This window comes from Hordeum vulgare, chromosome 3H (genome assembly GCF_904849725.1).
Source record: "Hordeum vulgare subsp. vulgare chromosome 3H, MorexV3_pseudomolecules_assembly, whole genome shotgun sequence".
Taxonomy (NCBI): domain Eukaryota; kingdom Viridiplantae; phylum Streptophyta; class Magnoliopsida; order Poales; family Poaceae; genus Hordeum; species Hordeum vulgare.
Window position 1 is genome coordinate 603,765,774 of NC_058520.1, and position 20,575 is coordinate 603,786,348.

The following is a 20,575-nucleotide window of genomic DNA, read 5'->3' on the forward strand; positions in this document are numbered from 1 at the left end:
AAGCAAGACGTCGTGGCAACATCTACATGTGAAGTGGAGTACATAGCTGCTTCGAAAGAAGCTCATGAAGAGATCTGGATGAAGGAGTTCATCACCAACCTTGGAGTGATTCCAAGCGCGTCGGGTCCGATGACACTCTTCTGTGATAACACTGGAGCCATTGCCATAGCCAAGGAGCCGAGATTACACCAGAAGACCAAGCACATCCAACGCTGCTACAACTCCATCCAGGACCAGGTCCAGAGAGGAGTCATAGATATTTGTAAAGTACACACGGATCTGAATATGCATACCCATTGACTAAACCTCTTCCTCGAGCAAAACATGATCAACACCACAATGCTATGGGTGTTCGATACATCACAATGTAACTAGGCTATTGACTCTAGTGCAAGTGGGAGACTGTTGGAAATATGCCCTAGAGGCAATAATAAAATGGTTATTACCATATTTCCTTGTTCATGATAATCGTCTATTGTTCATGCTATGATTGTATTAACACGAAACAGTAATACATGTGTGAATAAATAGATCACAATGTGTCCCTAGAAAGCCTCTAGTTGGCTAGCTCATTGATCAATAGATGATCATGGTTTCCTGATCATGGACATTAGATGTCATTGATAACGGGATCACATCATTAGGAGAATGATGTGATGGACAAGACCCAATCCTAAGGATAGCACTAGATCGTGTTGTTTGTATGCTAAACCTTTTCTAATGTCAAGTGTCTTTTTCTTCGACCGTGAGATTGTGCAACTCCCGGATACCGTAGGAGTGCTTTGGGTGTATCAAACGTCACAACGTAACTGGGTGACTATAAAGGTACACTACGGGTATCTCTGAAAGTGTCTGTTGGGTTGGTACGAATCGAGATCGGGATTTGTCACTCCGTGTGACGGAGAGGTATCTCTGGGCCCACTCGATAGAACATAATCATAATGAGCTCAGTGTGACTAAGTAGTTAGTCACGGGATGATGTGCTACTGAACGAGTAAAGAGACTTACCAGTAACAAGATTTAACAAGGTATGGGATACCAACGATCGAATCTCGGGCAAGTTCTATACCGACACACAAAGGGAATTGTATACGGGATTGATTGAATCCTTGACATTGTGGTTCATTCGATGAGATAATCGTGGAACATGTGGGAGCCACCATGGGTATCCAGACCCGCTGATGGTTATTGGCTGGAGAGGTGTCTTGGTCATGTCTGCATGCCTCCCGAACCCGTAGGGTCTACACACTTAAGGTTTGATGACGCTAGGGTTATAGAGAATTGTTATACGAGGTTAGAAGGTTGTTCGGAGTCCCGGATGAGATCACGAACTTCACGAGGACCTCCGGAATGGTCCGGAGGTAAAGATTAATATGTAGGATGGATGGGTTTGGACGCCGGAAATGTTTCGGGCACCACCGACAATGTGCCTGGACCACCGGAAGGGTTCCGGAGGCCCACCGGGAGGGGCCACCAGCCCCAGGAGGCTACATGGGCCAAGTGTGAGAGGGAACCAGCCGCTAGGTGGGCTGGTGCGCCCCCCACGCCCACCCAAGGCGCCAAGAGAGGGAAAGGGGGGAAACCCTAAGTCAGGTGAGCCTTAGGCCCACCAAGGGGTGCGCCGCCCCCTCCTCCCCTCCTGGCCGCCACCTCCTCCCCCCCATCTAGGGCTGCCGCACCCCTTAGGGGTAGGAACCCTAAGGGGGCACCACCCTCCCCTTCCCCTTATATATAGTGGGGGTTTGGGCCATTGGAGACACGTAATTTCATCTCTCTCTCTCTCGGCGCAGCGCTGCTTCTCTTCTTCCTCCTCTCCCATGGTGCTTGGCGAAGCCCTGCCGTGAGACCTCGTCGCTCCATCGCCACCACGCCGTCGTGCTGCCGGAGCTCTTCCTCAAACTCTCCCTCCTCCTTGCTGGATCAAGGTGCGGGAGACGTCACCGGGCTGCACGTGTGTTGCACGCGGAGGTGTCGTGGTTCGGCACTAGATCGGAATCACACCGCGATCTGAATCGCTGCGAGTACAGCTCCATCAACCGCGTTCTAGCAACGCTTCCGCTTAGCGATCTTCCAAGGTATGAAGATGCTATCACCCCTCTCTCGTTGCTGGTCTCTCCATAGGAAGATCTGAATATGGCGTTGGAAAATTTTGAAGTTTTGCTACGTTACCCAACACGGTCACTGATGTCTACTACGCAACCTTCTCCTTGTAGAAGTTGTTGGGCCTCCAAGTGCAGAGGTTTGTAGGACAGTAGAAATTTTCCCTCAAGTGGGTGACCTAAGGTTTATCAATCCGCGGGAGGGTATGATGAAGATGGTCTCTCTCAAGCAACCCTACAACCAAAAAACAAAGAGTCTCTTGTGTCCCCAACACACCCAATACAATGGTAAGTTGTATAGGTGCACTAGTTCGGCGAAGAGATGGTGATACAAGTGCAATATGGATAATAGATATAAGTTTTTGTAATCTGAAAATATAAAAACAGCAAGGTAATTAATAATAAAAGTGAGCATGAACGGTATTGCAATGCGTGGAAACAAGGCCTAGGGTTCATACTTTCACTAGTGAAGTTCTCTCAACAATGATAACATAATTGGATCATATAACTAGCCCTCAACATGCAACAAAGAGTCACTCCAAAGTCACTAAAAGCGGAGAAGAAACAAAGAGGTTATTGTCGGGTACGAAAACACCACAAAGTTATTCTTTCTGATCGATCTATTCAAGAGTCCGTAGTAAAAAAACACGAAGCTATTCTTTTCGTTCAATCTATCCTAGAGTTCGCACTAGAATAACACCTTAAGACACACATCAACCAAGACCCTAATGTCACCTAGATACTCCATTGTCACATCAAGTATCTGTGGGCATGATTATATGATATGCATCACACAATCTCAGAATCATCTATTCAACCAACACATAGAACTTCAAACAGTGCCCCAAAGTTTCTACCGGAGAGTCAAAACGTGTGCCAACCCATATGCATAGGTTCCCGATGTCAAGAAACCCGCAAGTTGATCACCAAAACATACATCAAGTACTCACATGAATATCCCATTGTCACCACAGATAGACACGTGCAAGACATATATCAAGTGTTCTTAAAGACTCAATCCGATAAGATAACTTCAAAGGGGAAACTCAATTCATTACAAGAACGGAGAGGGGGAAGAACATCATAGGATCCAACTATAGTAGCAAAGCCCGCGGTACATCGAGATCATGAAATCTCAAGAACACAAGAGAGAGAGATCAAACACATAGCTACGGGTACATACCCTCAGCCCCGAGGGTGGACTACTCCCTCCTCATCATGGAGATCGCCGGGATGATGAAGATGGCCACCGGAGATGGATTCCCCCTCCGGCAGGGTGCCGGACCAGGATCCCGATTTGTTTTTGGTGGCTACAGAGGCTTGCGGTGGTGGAACTCCCAATCTAGGTTTAGTTCTGGAGGTTTCTGTATTTATAAGACCAGATGGCATCGAGAACAAATCAGGGGGACCGAAGAGGGAGTCACGAGCCCCCCAGGCGCGCCCAGGGGGGTGAGCGTGCCTCCCTGGCTCGTTGCTTCCTCAGGAATCCTCTCTGGTATCTTTTTATTCTGGTATTTTTGATATTTTCCATAAAAAATCATGGCAAAAGTTTTATTCCGTTTGGACTCCATTTGATATTCCTATCTGAAAAAGGTCAAAAACAAGGAATAAACAGAAACTGGCACTGGGCTCTACGTCAATAGGTTAGTCCCAAAAATAATATAAAATAGCATATTCATGCATATAAAACATCCAAAGTTGATAATATAATAGCATGGAACGATCAAAAATTATAGATACGTTGGAGACGTATCAAGCATCCCCAAGCTTAATTCCTGTTCGTCCTCGAGTAGGTAAATGATAAAAATAGAATTTTTGATGTGGAATGCTACCTAACATATATTGTGGCGTGAATATTCAGCTCCATATGATTCAAGACAAAAAGTTTAATATTGACATGAGAACAATAATACTTCAAGCATACTAACAAAGCAAACATGTATTTTCAAAATAACATGGGTAAAGAAAGTTATCCCTACAATATCATATAGTCTGGCTATGCTCCATCTTCCCCACACAACGTATTTAAATCACGAACAACCCCGGTCTTAGTCAAGCAATTGTTTTCACACTTTTACTTTCTCAAACATTTTCAAATCTAGCGCAATACATGAGCGTGAGCCATGGACATAGCACTATAGGTGGAATAGAATATGGTGGAGGTTGTGAGGCAAAAAGGAGGAGATGGTCACATCAACTAGGCGTATCAACGGGCTATGGAGATGCCCATCAATAGATATCAATGTGAGTGAGTAGGGATTGCCATGCAACGGATGCACTAGAGCTATAAGTGTATGAAAGCTCAAAAAGAAACTAAGTGGGTGTGTGCTACCTCTTGAGCTTGCGTTGGTTTTCCCTTGAAGAGGAAAGGGTGATGCAGCACAGTAGCAGTAAGTATTTCCCTTGGTTTTGAGAACCAAGGTATCAATCCAGTAGGAGAATCAAGCGAAGTGTCCAGAGTACCTGGGCAAACACAAACGAGCTTACACCCAACGCTACAAAGGGGTTGTCAATCCCTTTATGATTGATTGCAAGATGAGATCTGAAGGTGGAAAGTGCAACAAAGTAAAAGTGTAAGGCTGAAAATATGATGTGAAGTAGACCCGGGGGCCCTAGTGTTCACTAGAGGCTTCTCTCAAGATAGAAAATATTACGGTGGGTGAACGAATTACTCTCAAGCAATTGATAGAACCGCGCAAAGTTATGACGATATCTAAGGCAATGATCATACATATAGGCATCACGTCCGAGACAAGTAGACCGATACTGTCTGCATCTACTACTATTACTCCACACATCAACCGCTATCCAGCATGCATCTAGTGTATTGAGTTCATGACGAACAGAGTAACTCCTTAAGCAAGATCACATGATGTAGAGGGATAAATTCATGCAATAGGTATAAACCCCATATTTTTACCCTTGATCGCAACAACATGATGCGTGCCTCGCTACCCCTTCTGTCACTGAGTGAGGTCACCGCACGGTATGAACCCAAAACCAAGCACTTCTCCCATTGCAAGAATCATAGATCAAGTTGGACAAACAAACCCCACAACTCGAAGAGTATTACAATAATATGAAGTCATGCATATAGGAGATCAGAAGAAACTAAAATAAGATTCATAGATAATCTGATCATAAATCCACAATTCATCGGATCTCGACAAACACACCGCAAAATAAGATTACATCGGATAGATCTCCATGAAGATCATGGAGAACATTGTATTGAAGATCCAAGAGAGAGAAGAACCCATCTAGCTACTAGCTATGGACCCGAAGGTCTATGGTGAACTACTCACGCATCATCGGAGAGGCAATGGTGTTGATGAAGAAGCCCTCTGTATCCGAATCCCTCCTCCGGCAGGGCACCAGAACGTGCCCCAGATGGGATCTTGCGGAGACAGAAGCTTCCGGCGGCGGAAAAGTATTTTCGTGGATCTCCCCCATGGTTTTGGATTTTTCGGGGATTTATAGGCGAAAGAAGTAGGGCAGACGAGCCATAGGGGGCCCACAAGCCTGCTAGGCGCGGGCCCCCCTGGCCGCGCCTAGGGGGCTTGTGGCCTCCCCTGGTGGCCTCTGCCTTGGTTCTCACGCCCCGTGCATATCTTCTGTTTCAGAAAAAATCTTTTCGGATGTTTTATTCCGTTTGGACTCCGTTTAATATTCTCCTCTGAAAAGGGTCAAAAACACGGAAAAAACACGAACTGGCACTTGGCACTGAGTTAATAAGTTAGTCCCAAAAAAGATATAAAACGCATACAAAACATCCAAAGTTTGACAAGATAATAGCATGGAACCATCAAAAATTATAGATACGTTGGAGACGGATCAGTGTGCATCCAACTTGCTTGCTCACGAAGACCTAGGGCAATTTGAGGAAGCCCGTCATTGGAATATACAAGCCAAGTCTTATAATGAAATTCCCACTAGTATATGAAAGTGACAATATATGAGACTCTCTGTCATGAAGATCATGGTGCTACTTTGAAGCACAAGTGTGGTAAAGGATAGTAGCATTGTCCCTTCTCTCTTTTTCTCTCATTCTTTTTGTTTGGGCTCTTTGGCCTCTTTTTTCTCTTTTTTCATTTTCATTTTTTTGTGGGCTCTTTGGCCTCTTTTATTTTATTTTTATAGTCCGGAGTCTCATCCCAACTTGTGAGGTAATCATAGCTTACTTCCTTTCCTCACATGGGACAATGCTCTAATAATGATGATCATCACACTTTTATTTACTTACAACTCGATTCTTAGAACAAAATATATGACTCTATATGAATGCCTCCGGCGGTGTACCGGGATGTGCAATGACTCATGTGTGACATGTATGAAAGATATCAACGTGGCTTTGCCACAAATACGATGTTAACTACATGATCATGCAAAGCAATATGACAATGATGGTGCGCCTCATAATAAATGGAACGGTGAAAGTTGCATGGCAATATATCTCGGAATGGCTATAAAAATGCCATGATGGGTTGGTATGGTGGCTGTTTTTAGGAAGGATATATGGTGGGTGTAATGCACCGGCAAAGGTTGCGCGGTACTAGAGTGGCTAGCAATGGTGGAAGGGTGAGAGTGCGTATAATCCATGGACTCAACATTAGTCATAAAGAACTCACATACTTATTGCAAAAGTTTTATTAGTAATCAAAACAAAGTATTAGACGCATGCTCCTAGGGGAAGGGTTGGTAGGAGTTAACCATCGCGCGGTCCCGACCTCCACACAAAGGATGACACTCAATAAAAACATCATGCTTTAACTTCCAAACATAGCGGTTCACCATATGTGCATGCTACGGGAATCACAAACTCTAACACAAGTATTTCTACCAATCCATAATTACTAACTAGCATGACTCTAATATCACCATCCTTATGTCTCAAAACTATATGCAAAGAATCAAACTTATCATAGTACTCGATGCACTCTATATGAAAGTTTTTATTATATCCCTCTTGGATGCCCATCATATTAGGACTAGATTCATAACCTAAGAAAATTACCATGTTGTTTAAGACTCTCAAAATGATATAAGTGAAGCATGAGAGTAAAAGAAAAACTACTCCAAAAGATATAAGTGAAGCTCAATGAGTAGTGAATAATTATTTGGCTATGTGAATACTCTCCCATCTAAGAATTTTAGACCTTAAGTACCTTATTCAAACAAAATAAAATGACACTTCAAGGATAGCACGAATCATGTGAAGAAGCAAAAAACTTAGGTTCAACCGATAGTATCCGATAATTGTTTGAAGAAGAAAGGTGGGATGCCGTCCGGGGCATCCCCAAGCTTAGGTGCTTGAGACTTCTTGAAATATGAATTGGGGGTGTCTTGGGCATCCCCAATCTTGACCTTTTGTGTCTCCTTAATTCCTCTCATATGGTGGTTGCCAAAATCTTAAAAACTTCACCCACACAAAACTCAACAAGAACTCGTGAGATAGTTTAGTATAAATCAATGCAAAACTATATCATCCTATACTGTAGAAAATCACTAAAATTATTATTTCACATTGCATACTAAATGCCTCTGCGTATTTAAAACTCTCATCCTCAAATGGAATCATTAAACAAGCAAACATATGCAAACAATGCAAACAAAACAGCAATCTGCCTAAACAGAATAGTCTGTGAAGAATGCAGCAAGATCCATACTTAATTAACTCCAAAAAATCTGAAAACACTCCATGCTGTAGATAATTTATAAGATCATACTGTGTCCATATTTCAAATTATTCTGACATATAGAGAATTCTAGGGAATTTTTTCACTACAAGCAAACTTTCTGTTTTAGAACAGCAACTCCTATACTTGCAAATTAAGCATGGTAAAGGCTATCCTTGACATTTTTATTGAAATAAATGATGCAAAACATTAATATAAATAACAGCAAGCAAGTACTAATAAAATAAAATGACGCTCCAAGAAAAACACATATCATGTGGTGAATAAAAAAATAGCCCCAAGTAAAGTTACCGATGGATTGAAGACAAAAGAGGGGATGCCTTCCCTGGGTATCCCCAAGCTTAGGCTCTTTGGTGTCCTTGAATATGGCTTTGGGGTTCCTCGGGCATCCCCAAGCTTAGGCTCTTTCCACTCCTTGTTCCATAGTCCACCGAAACTCTACCCAAAACTTGAAAACTTCACAACACAAAACTTAACGGAACTTCGTGAGATGGGTTAGTATGATAACGAGCAAATCAATCACTTGGGTACTGTCAAAACAAGACTCATAATTATTTTCACACAATTCCTACTGTATATTACTATTTCCAAAATTTATATTACTCAATATAATCTATGGAAACACCAAAACAAGCAAACTATGCATAGAAAACAGAATATGTCAAAAACAGAACAGTCTGTAATGATCTGAATAATAACCATACTTATGCACTTCCAAAAATTCTGAAACAATTATGAAAATTAAGGAAATTTGTATATCAATCAGCAGAAAAGGGAATCAACCTAAAAGGACTCTCTCGATAGAAATTAGAAATGATTTCGCGAGTGCAAAGTTTCTGTCTTTTTTAGCATGATCAAACAACTATCACCCAAACTAATAATAAAGGCTTTACTTGGCACTTCATTGAAACTAAGGCAATAAAACATGATTAATACAGTAGCTTAATCATGTGAAGACACAAAAACAGTAAGGATACATATTGGGTTGTCTCCCAACAAGCACTTTTCTTTAATGCCTTTCAAGCTAGGCATGATGATTTCAATGATGCTCACATAGAAAATAAGAATTGAAACATAACGGGAGCATCATGAAGCATATGACTAACACATTTAAGTCTAACCCACTTCCTATGCATAGGGATTTTGTGAACAAAAAACTTATTGGAGCAAGAATCATCTAGCATAGGAAGGTAAAACAAGCATAGCTTCAAAAATTTCAACACATAGAGGGGAAACTTGATATTATTGCAATACGTAGAAGCCTATGATCCTCTCTCATAATAATTTTAAGTAGCACCATGAATGAATTAAACAATATAACCAGCACCTACAACATTCTTTTCATGATCTACAAGCATAGAAATTTTACTACTCTCCACAATAGCAAATTTATTCTCATGATTAATAGTGGGAGTATCGTAAAAGACTTGAACACTACGAATTGTTTCCACATTAAAAGAGTAATGTTCGGTAAAAGGGTACTCATAATTGTGACAAATTTTATCATCTTTATTTTTTATAGCATAATTATCATCACAATAATAATCATAAATAGGGGGCATGCTTTCATCATAATAAATTTGATCATTCAAAGTGGGGGAACTAAAAATATCATCTTCATCAAACATAGCATCCCCAAGCTTGTGGCTTTGCATACCATTAGCATCATGGGTATTCAAAGAATTCATACTAACAACATTGCAATCATTCTCATCATTCACATATTTTATGTCAAGCATTCTATGTAATTCTTCTTCTAGCACTTGACACGATTTTCCTTCCCATCATTTTCAGAAAGACATTATAAAGATGAAGCATATGAGCCAACCTTAATTCCATTTTTTTGTGGTTTTGTATTAATAAACTAAACTAGTGATAAAACAAGAAACTAAAAGATTCAATTGCAAGATCTAAAGGTATACCTTCAAGCGCTAACCTCCCCGGCAACGGCGCCAGAAAAGAGCTTGATGTCTACTACGCAACCTTCTCCTTGTAGACGTTGTTGGGCCTCCAAGTGCAAAGGTTTGTAGGACAGTAGCAATTTTCCCTCAAGTGTGTGACCTAACGTTTATCAATCCGCAGGAGGCGTAGGATGAAGATGGTCTCTCTCAAGCAGCCCTGCAACCAAATAACAAAGAGTCTCTTGTGTCCCCAACACACCCAATACAATGGTAAGTTGTATAGGTGCACTAGTTCAGCGAAGAGATGGTGATACAAGTGCAATATGGATTATAGATATAAGTTTTTGTAATCTGAAAATATAAAAACAGCAAGGTAATTAATAATAAAAGTGAGCACGAACGGTATTTCAATGCGTGGAAACAAGGCCTAGGGTTCATACTTTCACTAGTGAAGTTCTCTCACCAATGATAACATAATTTGATCATATAACTATCCCCCAACATGCAAAAAAGAGTCACTCCAAAGTCACTAATAGCAGAGCACAAACGAAGAGATTATTGTCGTGTACGAAACCACCACAAAGTTATTCTTTCTGAGCGATCTATTCAAAAGTCTGTAGTAAAATAACACGAAGCTATTATTTCTGTTCAATCTATCCTAGAGTTCGTACTAGAATAACACCTTAAGACACACATCAACCAAGACCCTAATGTCACCTAGATACTCCATTGTCACATCAAGTATCCGTGGGCATGATTATACGATATGCATCACACAATCTCAGAATCATCTATTCAGCCAACACATAGAACTTCAAAGAGTGCCCCAAAGTTTCTACTGGAGAGTCAAAATGTGTGCCAACCCATATGCATAGGTTCCCGATGTCAAGAAACCCACAAGTTGATCACCAAAACATACATCAAGTACTCACATGAATATCCCATTGTCACCACAGATAGACACGTGCAAGACATACATCAAGTGTTCTTAAAGACTCAATTCGATAAGATAACTTCAAAGGGGAAACTCAATTCATTACAAGAAGGGAGAGGGGGAAGAACATCATAAGATCCAACTATAGTAGCAAAGCCCGTGGTACATTGAGATCATGACATCTCAAGAACACGAGAGAGAGAGATCAAACACATAGCTACTGGTACATACCCTCAGCCCCGAGGGTGGACTACTCCCTCCTCGTCATGGAGATCGCCGGGATGATGAAGATGGCCACCGAAGATGGATTCCCCCTCCGACAGGGTGCCGGAACGGGCTCCCGATTGGTTGTTGGTGGCTACAAAGGCTTGCGGTGGCGGAACTTCCGATCTAGGTTTATTTCTGGAGGTTTCTGTATTTATAAGACCATATGGCATCAAGAATGAGTCAGGGGGACCCACGAGGGAGTCACCAGCCCCCCAGGCGCGCCCAGGGGGTGGGCGCGTCTCCCTGGCTCGTGGCTTCCTCGGGACACCTCTCCGGTATCTTTTTCTTCTGCTATTTTTGATATTTTCCATAAAAAATCACGGCGAAAGTTTTATTCCGTTTGGACTCCGTTTGATATTCCTATGTGAAAAGGGTCAAAAACAAGGAAAAAACATAAACTGGCATTGGGCTCTAGGTCAATAGGTTAGTCCCAAAAATAATATAAAATAGCATATTCATGCATATAAAACATCCAAAGTTGATAATATAATAGCATGGAATGATCAAAAATTATAGATACGTTAGAGACGTATCAGTCACCAACACATATAACTCAACTATACCGAAACGTCACCGAACCTTAAGTGTGCAGACCCTGCGGGTTCGAGAACTATGCAGACGTGACCTGAGACACTCTCCGGTCAATAACCAACAGCGGAACCTGGATGTCAATATTGGCTCCTAGATATTCTATGAAGATCTCTATCGGTTGAACCTCTATGTCAAGGATTTATATAATCTCGTATACTATTCCCTTTGTCCTTTGGTATGTTACTTGCCCGAGATTCGATCGTCGGTATCTCCATACTTAGTTCAATCTCGTTATCGGCGAGTCTCTTTACTCGTTCCGTAATACAAGATCCAGTGACTAACTCCTTAGTCACATTGCTTGCAAGGCTTGTTGTGATGTTGTATTACCGAGTGGGTCCTGAGATACCTCTCCGTCACACGGAGTGACAAATCCCAGTCTTGATCCATGCCAACCTAACAGACACCTTTGGAGATACCTGTAGAGCACCTTTATAGTCACCCAGTAACATTGCGACGTTTGATACACACAAGGTATTCCTCCGGTGTCCGAGAGTTGCATGATCTCATGGTCATAGGAACAGATACATTGACATGCAAAAAACAGTAGCAATAAACTAACACGATCATATGCTACGTTTATAGTTTGGGTCTTGTCCATCACATCATTCTCCTAATGATGTGATCCCATTATCTAATGACAACACTTGCCTATGGCCAGGAAACCTTGACCATCTTTGATCAACGAGCTAGTCAACTAGAGGCTCACTAGGGACAGTGTGTTGTCTATGTATCCACAAATGTATTTGAGTTTCCAATCAATACAATTCTAGCGTGGATAATAAACGATTATCATGAACAAGGAAATATAAAAATAACCAATTTATTATTGCCTCTAGGGCATATTTCCAACAAGCACTAGGTTGATTCTCGCTCGGGTCAAACCCATCCCTTCTTGCTGGATCTCGTCGGCCCCCTCCGGATCCCCGACATCGATCCATAGCATGATGGGCCAGACCATGATGCGCATCGTGCGCCCCTGCTTCAAGCCCTCGCTGCCCGACGGCACGCAGGTTGTCTCCGCTGGGGGTGGCACCAGGGAGGGCCTCCTCTGGTACAGGGATGCTGGGAGGCACGCATGCGGCGACTTCTCCATGGTCGTCGTGCAGGCCAACCAGCTGCTCGAGGATGCCAGCCCGCTCGAGGCCGGCCCCCTCATCGCCACCGATGGGCCTTACAGCACCTTCGTCGCCATGTACAACGGACACGGCGGGCCCGAGACCGCCCGCTTCATCGCCGACAACCTCTTCCACCACCTAAAGAGTAAGTAGTGTTCATCACCATGCTCAAGGGGATTCACATAAAGATCTTATGTTGCTGAGTCAGTAGTTACACGATGAAATCGCCCTAGCTTCGAATGTGATGGTAGCTCATCCTATTTGTTGGTTCCCTCGACTCTAGTTTCATGGACTCGTACTGTCAATTAGTTAGTTTGATTGGTACTCACACCTGATTGATGATTGCTTCGATGCAGAGTTTGTGATGGAACGACAAACCATCTCATCCGATGTGATACACAGATCCTACGCTGCCACAGAGGAAGGGTTTCTCAACCTTGTGAGGAAACAGTGGCTCATCAAACCGCAGATTGCCTCGGTCGGTGCATGTTGTTTGGTTGGAATCATCAACTAAGGGGTCCTATACATAGCAAAACCCATGATTCTCGTGCTATCCTCCGGAGACTCGAAAGGGGCATCAAAGACATTAAGGCCGCTCAGCTCTCGTCCGAGCATAACGCGAGCGTCGAGGCTGTAAGGGATTAAGGATCTAGTTGCTTTGGAAAATAGTTGATATGTTTGATTTCATCTGTGAATTAATGGTCTGCTAGCATATATGTTTGTCCACCCTTGTGTATTTATTCTTTGTTTATTATCTTACATGTTGGCTAGTTATTGTGTCCTTGACTCCTGCTTGTGTGAGTGCTTAAATTCCTCCAATAAAGCGAAAATACCAAAAAGATATTAAGTTTGCGTGTTTGCATTTTCTTTGTACAGAGTTTTCTGAAACAATCTTAGATAGTTTGAGGTTTAATTTTTAGTTTTTTTACCTGAATTGTGTTCACTAGCTTTTGTTTTGTACCGTCCGCCTAGAAGTTGTAGCCAACCGTGTACGAGTACTAGTCCACGTCCATGTCAAAGTTCAAGTAATATACCGTTTTGTTTTTGTGTCTGAGTTCAGGTTGGACTAATTATACTCCAGAATTTATATCTTAGGAGGTTTAGGAGGTGTTGTAGCTAGCGGTATATTTATATATACTCAAGCGCACCCGCCGTCTCCTCCAAAGTGCAACTCTCTGCCCCTAACATTTCGATCAATCGATCAACTCGAAGGGGCCCGATACATGGCGGTGTACTACAGATACTGGAGCACCTCCTGAAGCTTTCTATTCTCTATCGATTTTGCCATTCTTCTCTTTGATTATGTAGATCATTATAGATATCTTTTTTTACATTGTAGCAAATCCTAGTTGCCACTGTGTGTCAATTAACTAGTTCATCATTTGTTTGTTTCCTTTACTTGTCATGATTGCATACCTATGTTTCTTAACCTTTGTAAGAATGAAAGCTACATTTAATATTTATATAGTGGTTTTGATGTATTCCTACTTCTGTTCCTGTAATATTATGTTACACAGCTTTCTAGACAGCTCCTATTAGCACTTCTATAACTGCCTTGGATGTCTTGTAGGTGAAGGTAGAATAAATGTCCTTTTCTTGAATGGTCTGTTCATAATATATTTGCTCCAGTTTTTTTTATTCTTCTCTGATTCAGGTAACCAGGTGACAGAGGAAGCCATGTTGTTGTTTTGTTTGTTCCCGGCCCTGACTATGGTTGTCAAGTGAGTCTAGCATGTTGTTCCTCGAACTATGGTCGTGCAACATGTTGTTGTTTTGTTTGTTCCCAGCCCTCACTATGGTAGTGCAGCGAGTTCGTCATGTTGTTCATGACAGTAGCAGCTGCCTAGTTTGTGATCGCTATGGAAGGAGCTTGTAGAACTTGTAAAGCAGTATTGTATTACACTTGTAGAGGTGAGCTCGTTACTGTGATTGCCATTGTATTACATGATGTGGTTGCTCTTATTTGAAGTACTGGTTTATTTGGTTTCCATTGATAGTGTTTTTCGTCTGTGCCAATTTAAATACTGGTTGAAACATGAAGAATATGAACCTGATAGATGGGACCCACTTACCAGAACATGACAAATGGGACCCAGTTAGCAGAACCTGACAACTGGGACCCATTTAATTAAAAAAGAAAATGAAATTGTTTAGACAAAGAGGCCACATCCCAACAATACAAAAGGCTATAATGTTGGGCTTGGCCCATGAAGCTCACAAAAAATTGACAGAAAAAAATGTAAAAAGGATGAACTGTTGGGCTTGGCACAACTAAATTATCGAATTGGACCGGGCCGATTCTTATCAACGACCAATCCAATTGGTTGTAATTTTGCGAGGTCAGCTTGCCTTGGATTTGACATGGTGTGGGCAGACTTACAACGACCAAAATGATTGGTCATAGAACCTACAACCTTTTTTGTTCGTAAACGTCTACGACCAATCCAGAAGAAAGGTCGTTAATTTCCATTAAAGACGCTCAGCTTTTGACTAACTGTTTTTGGTCATAAAAAGGTCATATATGAAAAACAATGACCATTCGGTGACCAATATTGATGGTCGCAAGTTAGCATATTTCTTGTAGTGTCATCAAGGAGGAGGAGAAGGGGGAAACATACAAGCCCTACTCTAATGTCTAAATGGAGTGGATGGAGTTTGAGAATAGAGGGTAGGGAGAGGTTGATATTTGAGAGGTGGGTGTAGCTTGAGAAGATGAAGGTGTGGAGAGCATTGAGATTCAAAGAAAGAAGATGAGGCTGTCGAGGATCATTGAGGATTCCTAGATCATGTTGGACGACACTAGCCTCATAGATGACAATGTCAAGGAATGGACCATAGGAATGCGCAAAGACATCAACATGTGCATGAAAATGTTGGATTCGTTTGTTTTATCAACTATGTATGGATTATTGAACTACTTATCGTGAATCATGTTTGAATCATTGATTTGTCCATTGCATGTGGATATGCTCTTAAGAGGAAGGTTAACTTTACAAATCCAATTGTAATTCCCCCAACAATATCATTCTAGCAACTGATATGTAGATTTAGTAGGTAATTTGGATTTCTTTCACATGATCCCAAATAGTTAATCATGATCATCATTCCTAGTCAAGGCAAGGATTTTTTTTTGCATTCAAATGTTCCCACGAATGAGCGAAATGAGGGGATAATCTTATTCATGAGATTTGATAATTTGTGCATATTTCGCATGCTTTTCAAATTTGGTGTGGCTAATATCCCGGACAACTCACACTTGGTTATGTCTAAGTCAAGTGATGCCAGCATTATTTTTTATATTGTTTTATTAACATTTTTAACTTTTTCCTCTAGATTGTTTCCTAATACATAAATTTATTTGTCGATTTTATAATTGAGACAAGAAACAAATGACGTAAATGTAGTTGTGCATTTCCATCGAACATGTAAATATGTGTATGTTTTTTTCCTCGATGGTAACTAGATTGTATATGTGAATGAGGAATGTGCGGCTCCGGACAATCAGGACGTGTTTAGTTGCTCGCATTTAGACCAACCAGACCCCCGCGGGACAAATATAAGATGTTTGGTACCAGAGTTGCATCCACGTATCGGCCCACACGGAACTTAAAGCAGTCCCGAGTTTCGCCCGTGAGCTATTGCTGAATCGGTAGTTTTTTCCTAGCCAGGCTAAGCGCGGTCGCGTGTGGCACTTGGTTGCATGCCTCGGGGATCGCAAGAGACGGACGGGGCGTTTCATAACTCCATCTCCCTATCGTGTCAGTGTCCACTCCTCCATTCACACCACTCCCTCTCACTCTTCTCACCGCTTGTTGCTCTCCTCTCCTCCGATGAGTCATCCGTCATCGTGTCGTTCGTTGACCCCCATCGGTGTCGACTAGAACCGCATCCATGAGCGGTGGGTTGCCGGCTTGGCGAACTCTGGGGTGGACCTGATGCGGGCTCTGCGGGCGTCGTCTCCGCTCTACACCAATCCACCACGTCCGGCCAATGCGGTGATGGACACTCCGGCTCCATCGCCGTTTCCGGATCTCATGGTACTAGGTTCGGTGGCGCCGCCCAAGGGAGCGTCCACTGCGCCGTTGGTCGGAACCCTATTGGTGGGGTTTTTTACCCTCATCCGTGGTTTTGCTCCATGGACATCTGCGCCCTACACCTCGATAGTGCGCGTGGCCACGAGCATAGCACCAATGCCGATGACCGTCAGCACTGGAGGCTCCTCCTCCTATTCACTAGCCATCTCCTTCCTGTCGGGGTTTTCTCCTTGGTCGGCGTACGCTCCATCTACTCTGGGAAAAATGAAATCCCCTCTCTGCTCGTAGATGTGTAGATTAGGGTTTTTAGCATTAGCATTGGTTGGATTCGACTCGATTTGATTTGATTCGATTCCAATCAAATCGAATTGATTGGATTTGATCCCTTCTTGTGCAGTACTGTTCATAGGAAGGATAGTAGTGTGCATGCTTGTTAGGTGTTTGATGTGCATGCTTAGTAATGTTCATAGGCAGGTGCTACTTGTAAACTCGGATATTCCCTAAAGAGGAGAGCAGATCAAGCATAGTAGAGATAAGTATTTCCTTTAGTAAGAACTAAGGTTATCGAACCAATAGGAGTGTTAAGCAAACTCTCATCGTCAGCACCTGCACACATAGAACCAAACACTTGCACCCAACATGGGCAAGAGGGTTGTCAAGCCGCCTTGAACTCGTTACTTGCAAGGATTAAATATTGGTAGATAGATAATATAATATAAAAGTAAATAAAAAAATGGCATCAATATTTTTGTAGGTTTTATAATATAATTTGAGTAGACCTGGGGGCATAGTTTTCGCTAGAGGCTTCTCGCTTAAATACCATACGGTGGGTAGACAAAATATTGTTGGACAATTGACAAAATAGCGCATAGTTATGACATCTTATTCATGGCAATGATCATGTATATAGGCATCACTTCCATAAGTAAGTAGATTGACTCCTCCCTGCATCTACTACTATTACTCCACTCATCGACCGATATCCAGCATGCATCTAGAGTATTAAGTCGAAAACAGAGTAATGCTTGGGGCAAGATGACATGATGTAGACAAATTAAAATCAAGCAATATGAATAAAACCCATCATTTTATACTTAATGCCAGCAATGCAAATACATGTCATGTCCCTTTCTATCACTGGAATTGAGCACCGCAAGATTGAACCCATCACAGCGCACCACTCCCACTAAAGATAAATCAATCTATTTGGCCATACCAACCAGGTAGATCAGAGAGAAATACGAAGCTATAATAATCATGCATAAAAGAGTTCATAGAAGACTCAGATGATATTCATGAATAATCTGATCATAAACCAACAATTCATCAGATCCCAACAAACATACCGCAAATAAGATTACATCAAATAGATCACCGCGGGAATCACGATGAACTTTGTATGGAAGATCAAATAGAGAGAGAAGAAGCCATCTAGGTACTTGCTATGGACTGTAAGTCTTTTGTAGACTGCTCACACAACATCATGGGAGCAGCAAGGTTGATGTAGATGTCCTCCACTATTGATCCCCCTCCCTCTGACAGGGCACCGAAGCAGAGACTTGCGGTGATGAAAAAAGTGTTTTGGGTGCTTATCTGTTGGTTTCCCAATATTTGGGAATTTATAGGGGTGAAATTGGGTCAGACGGAGCCACTAGGGGCCCACAAGGTAACAGGGCGCGCTTACCCCCCTGGGCGTGCCCTCTTACCTTGTCATCTCCTTGTGCAGCTTCTGGCCTCCTTCCGAAGCTTCTAGGTCCTCTTTGTTGAGAAAAAAATGTCAAAAAGTTTCGTAGCATTTGAACTCCATTTGGTACTAGTTTCCTCAAAAGCCAAAAACACGCTGAAAACGACAACTGTCACTTGGCACTGGGTTAATAGGTTAGTTCTAAAAAATAATATAAAATGACATATAAATGCATATAAAGCATCCAAGATTGATAATATAATAGCATGTAACAATCAAAAAATATACATACGATGGAGACGTATCAGCATTCGCAAGCTTAATTCATGCTTGTCCTCGAGTAGGTAAATGATAAAAACAGAATTTTTGATGCGACATGCTACCCAACATGTAATATATTTTAGGTATGATATTGAGAAACGATGAACTAATTGATATCAACATAATAATATCCATAAACAAAAACAACATAATCATTCATATTCGAACTATATTATCCTTAATGAATGTTATTCCCTACTCATTTTATCATATTAGCATGGCATGACTCCGTCCTCACCGAGTAAATATAAATCATGAGCACCTCGGTGTGAAGTTAGGTAATTGGATCATACTTCTAACGCGCTTCATAATTTTCAACCTCAATCAATACATGACTGTGAACCATGGATATGGCATATGGGTGGAATAGAATATGGTGATAGGGATAAAAAGGAGTCAAAGTGGAAAGAAACTCTCACATCAACTAGGCGTACCAACAGGGTATGGAGATGCCCATCAATCAATATTGATGTGAGGAGTAGGGATTGCCATGCAACGGATGCACTAGAGCTATAAGTGTATGAAAGCTCAACAGAAGCTAAGTGGGTGTGCATCCAACTTGCATGCTCATGAAGACATATGGCATTTGAGGAAGCCCGTCATCGGAATATACAAGCCAAGTTCTATAATGAAAAATTTCCACTAGCATAAGAAAATGACAACTCGGGAGATTCTCAATATGAAGAACATGGTGCTCTCTCTAAGCACAAGTGTTGAAAAAGAAGATAGTAGCACTGCCCCTTCTCTCTTTTCTCTCTCTCTCTCTCTCTTCTTTCTTTTTCCTTCTTTTCTTTCTTACTTTTTAATCCGGAGTCTCATCCCGACTCATAGGGGAATCATAGTCTCCATCATCCTTTCCTCGCTCGAACAATGCTCTAATAATGATGATCATCACACTTTTATTTACATACAACTCGATATAACAACTCAATGACGGTATGAAATGGCTCTATATGAATGCCGCTGGCAGTGTACCAGGATGTGCAATGATCTAGTGTAACATGTATGTAACGATGAGCGGTTGTTTTTCCATAAATATTATGTCAGCTACATGACCATGCAAAGCAATATGATGATGAACACACAAGTCATGTGACGGAATGGTGGAAGTTGCATGGAAATATATCTTGAAATGGCTATGGAAATGTCATGATAGGTAGGTATGGTGGTTGTTTTGAGGAACATATAAGGTGGCTTATGTGTGATAGACATTATCATATCACGGGGTTTGGATGCACCGGCGAAGGTTGCGCCAATCCTCAAGGTGAGCATGGGTAATGCACGATATTGAAAAGGCTAGCAAATATGGAAGGTGAGAGTGCACATATTCATGCATTCACATTAATCACAAAGAACTCATATACTTATTGCAAAGCCTATTAGCTCTCTCGAAGCAAAGTACTACCGCATAGCTCTATGGAGAATGTTCCTAGGAGTTAACAATCGTGTGCCTCCAACCCAAACAACACATAGTATTTCATTCACACATAAGAATGCTCACACATCATCATCATGACATAACCACTATTTAGATTAGTGACTAATAACATTCTTTAATACCGATACCTCTACTAACAACTAATCATGTATTCGTTCCCTTTCATATTACTAAATCAATATAATTAACCCATAGTTCTCTTTTAGTGAGCTACACGAAAGAGTTTATTATATTCTCCTTGAATACCTAACCTTCTTGGAATAGTCTTATAACCCGTACTTATTGCCATTACTATTCTTTAGCCTCTCAAAAACATTTAAGTGAAGCATGATAGTACAATTGTTTATACAAAATTTACACGTCACCATGCTCTAAAAGATGTAAGTGAAACACTAGAGCAAGTGCCTAGCTCAAAAGATATAAGTGAAGCACATAGAGTATTCTAACAAATTATGGTGATCATGTGACTCTCTCAAATAGGCGTGTCCAGTAAAC

At 41.7% G+C, this 20,575-nt stretch overlaps 1 protein-coding gene across 1 annotated transcript; it reads left to right on the forward strand.

Moving 5' to 3' along the window:
* The first annotated feature begins 12,429 nt into the window (after positions 1-12,429).
* Positions 12,430-13,248, forward strand: LOC123441019 (probable protein phosphatase 2C 60). Its single transcript, XM_045117551.1, is given in 3 exon segments — positions 12,430-12,748; positions 12,960-13,133; positions 13,136-13,248. Coding segments are annotated over 3 exon segments (606 nt in total).
* Positions 13,249-20,575: the final 7,327 nt, after the last annotated feature.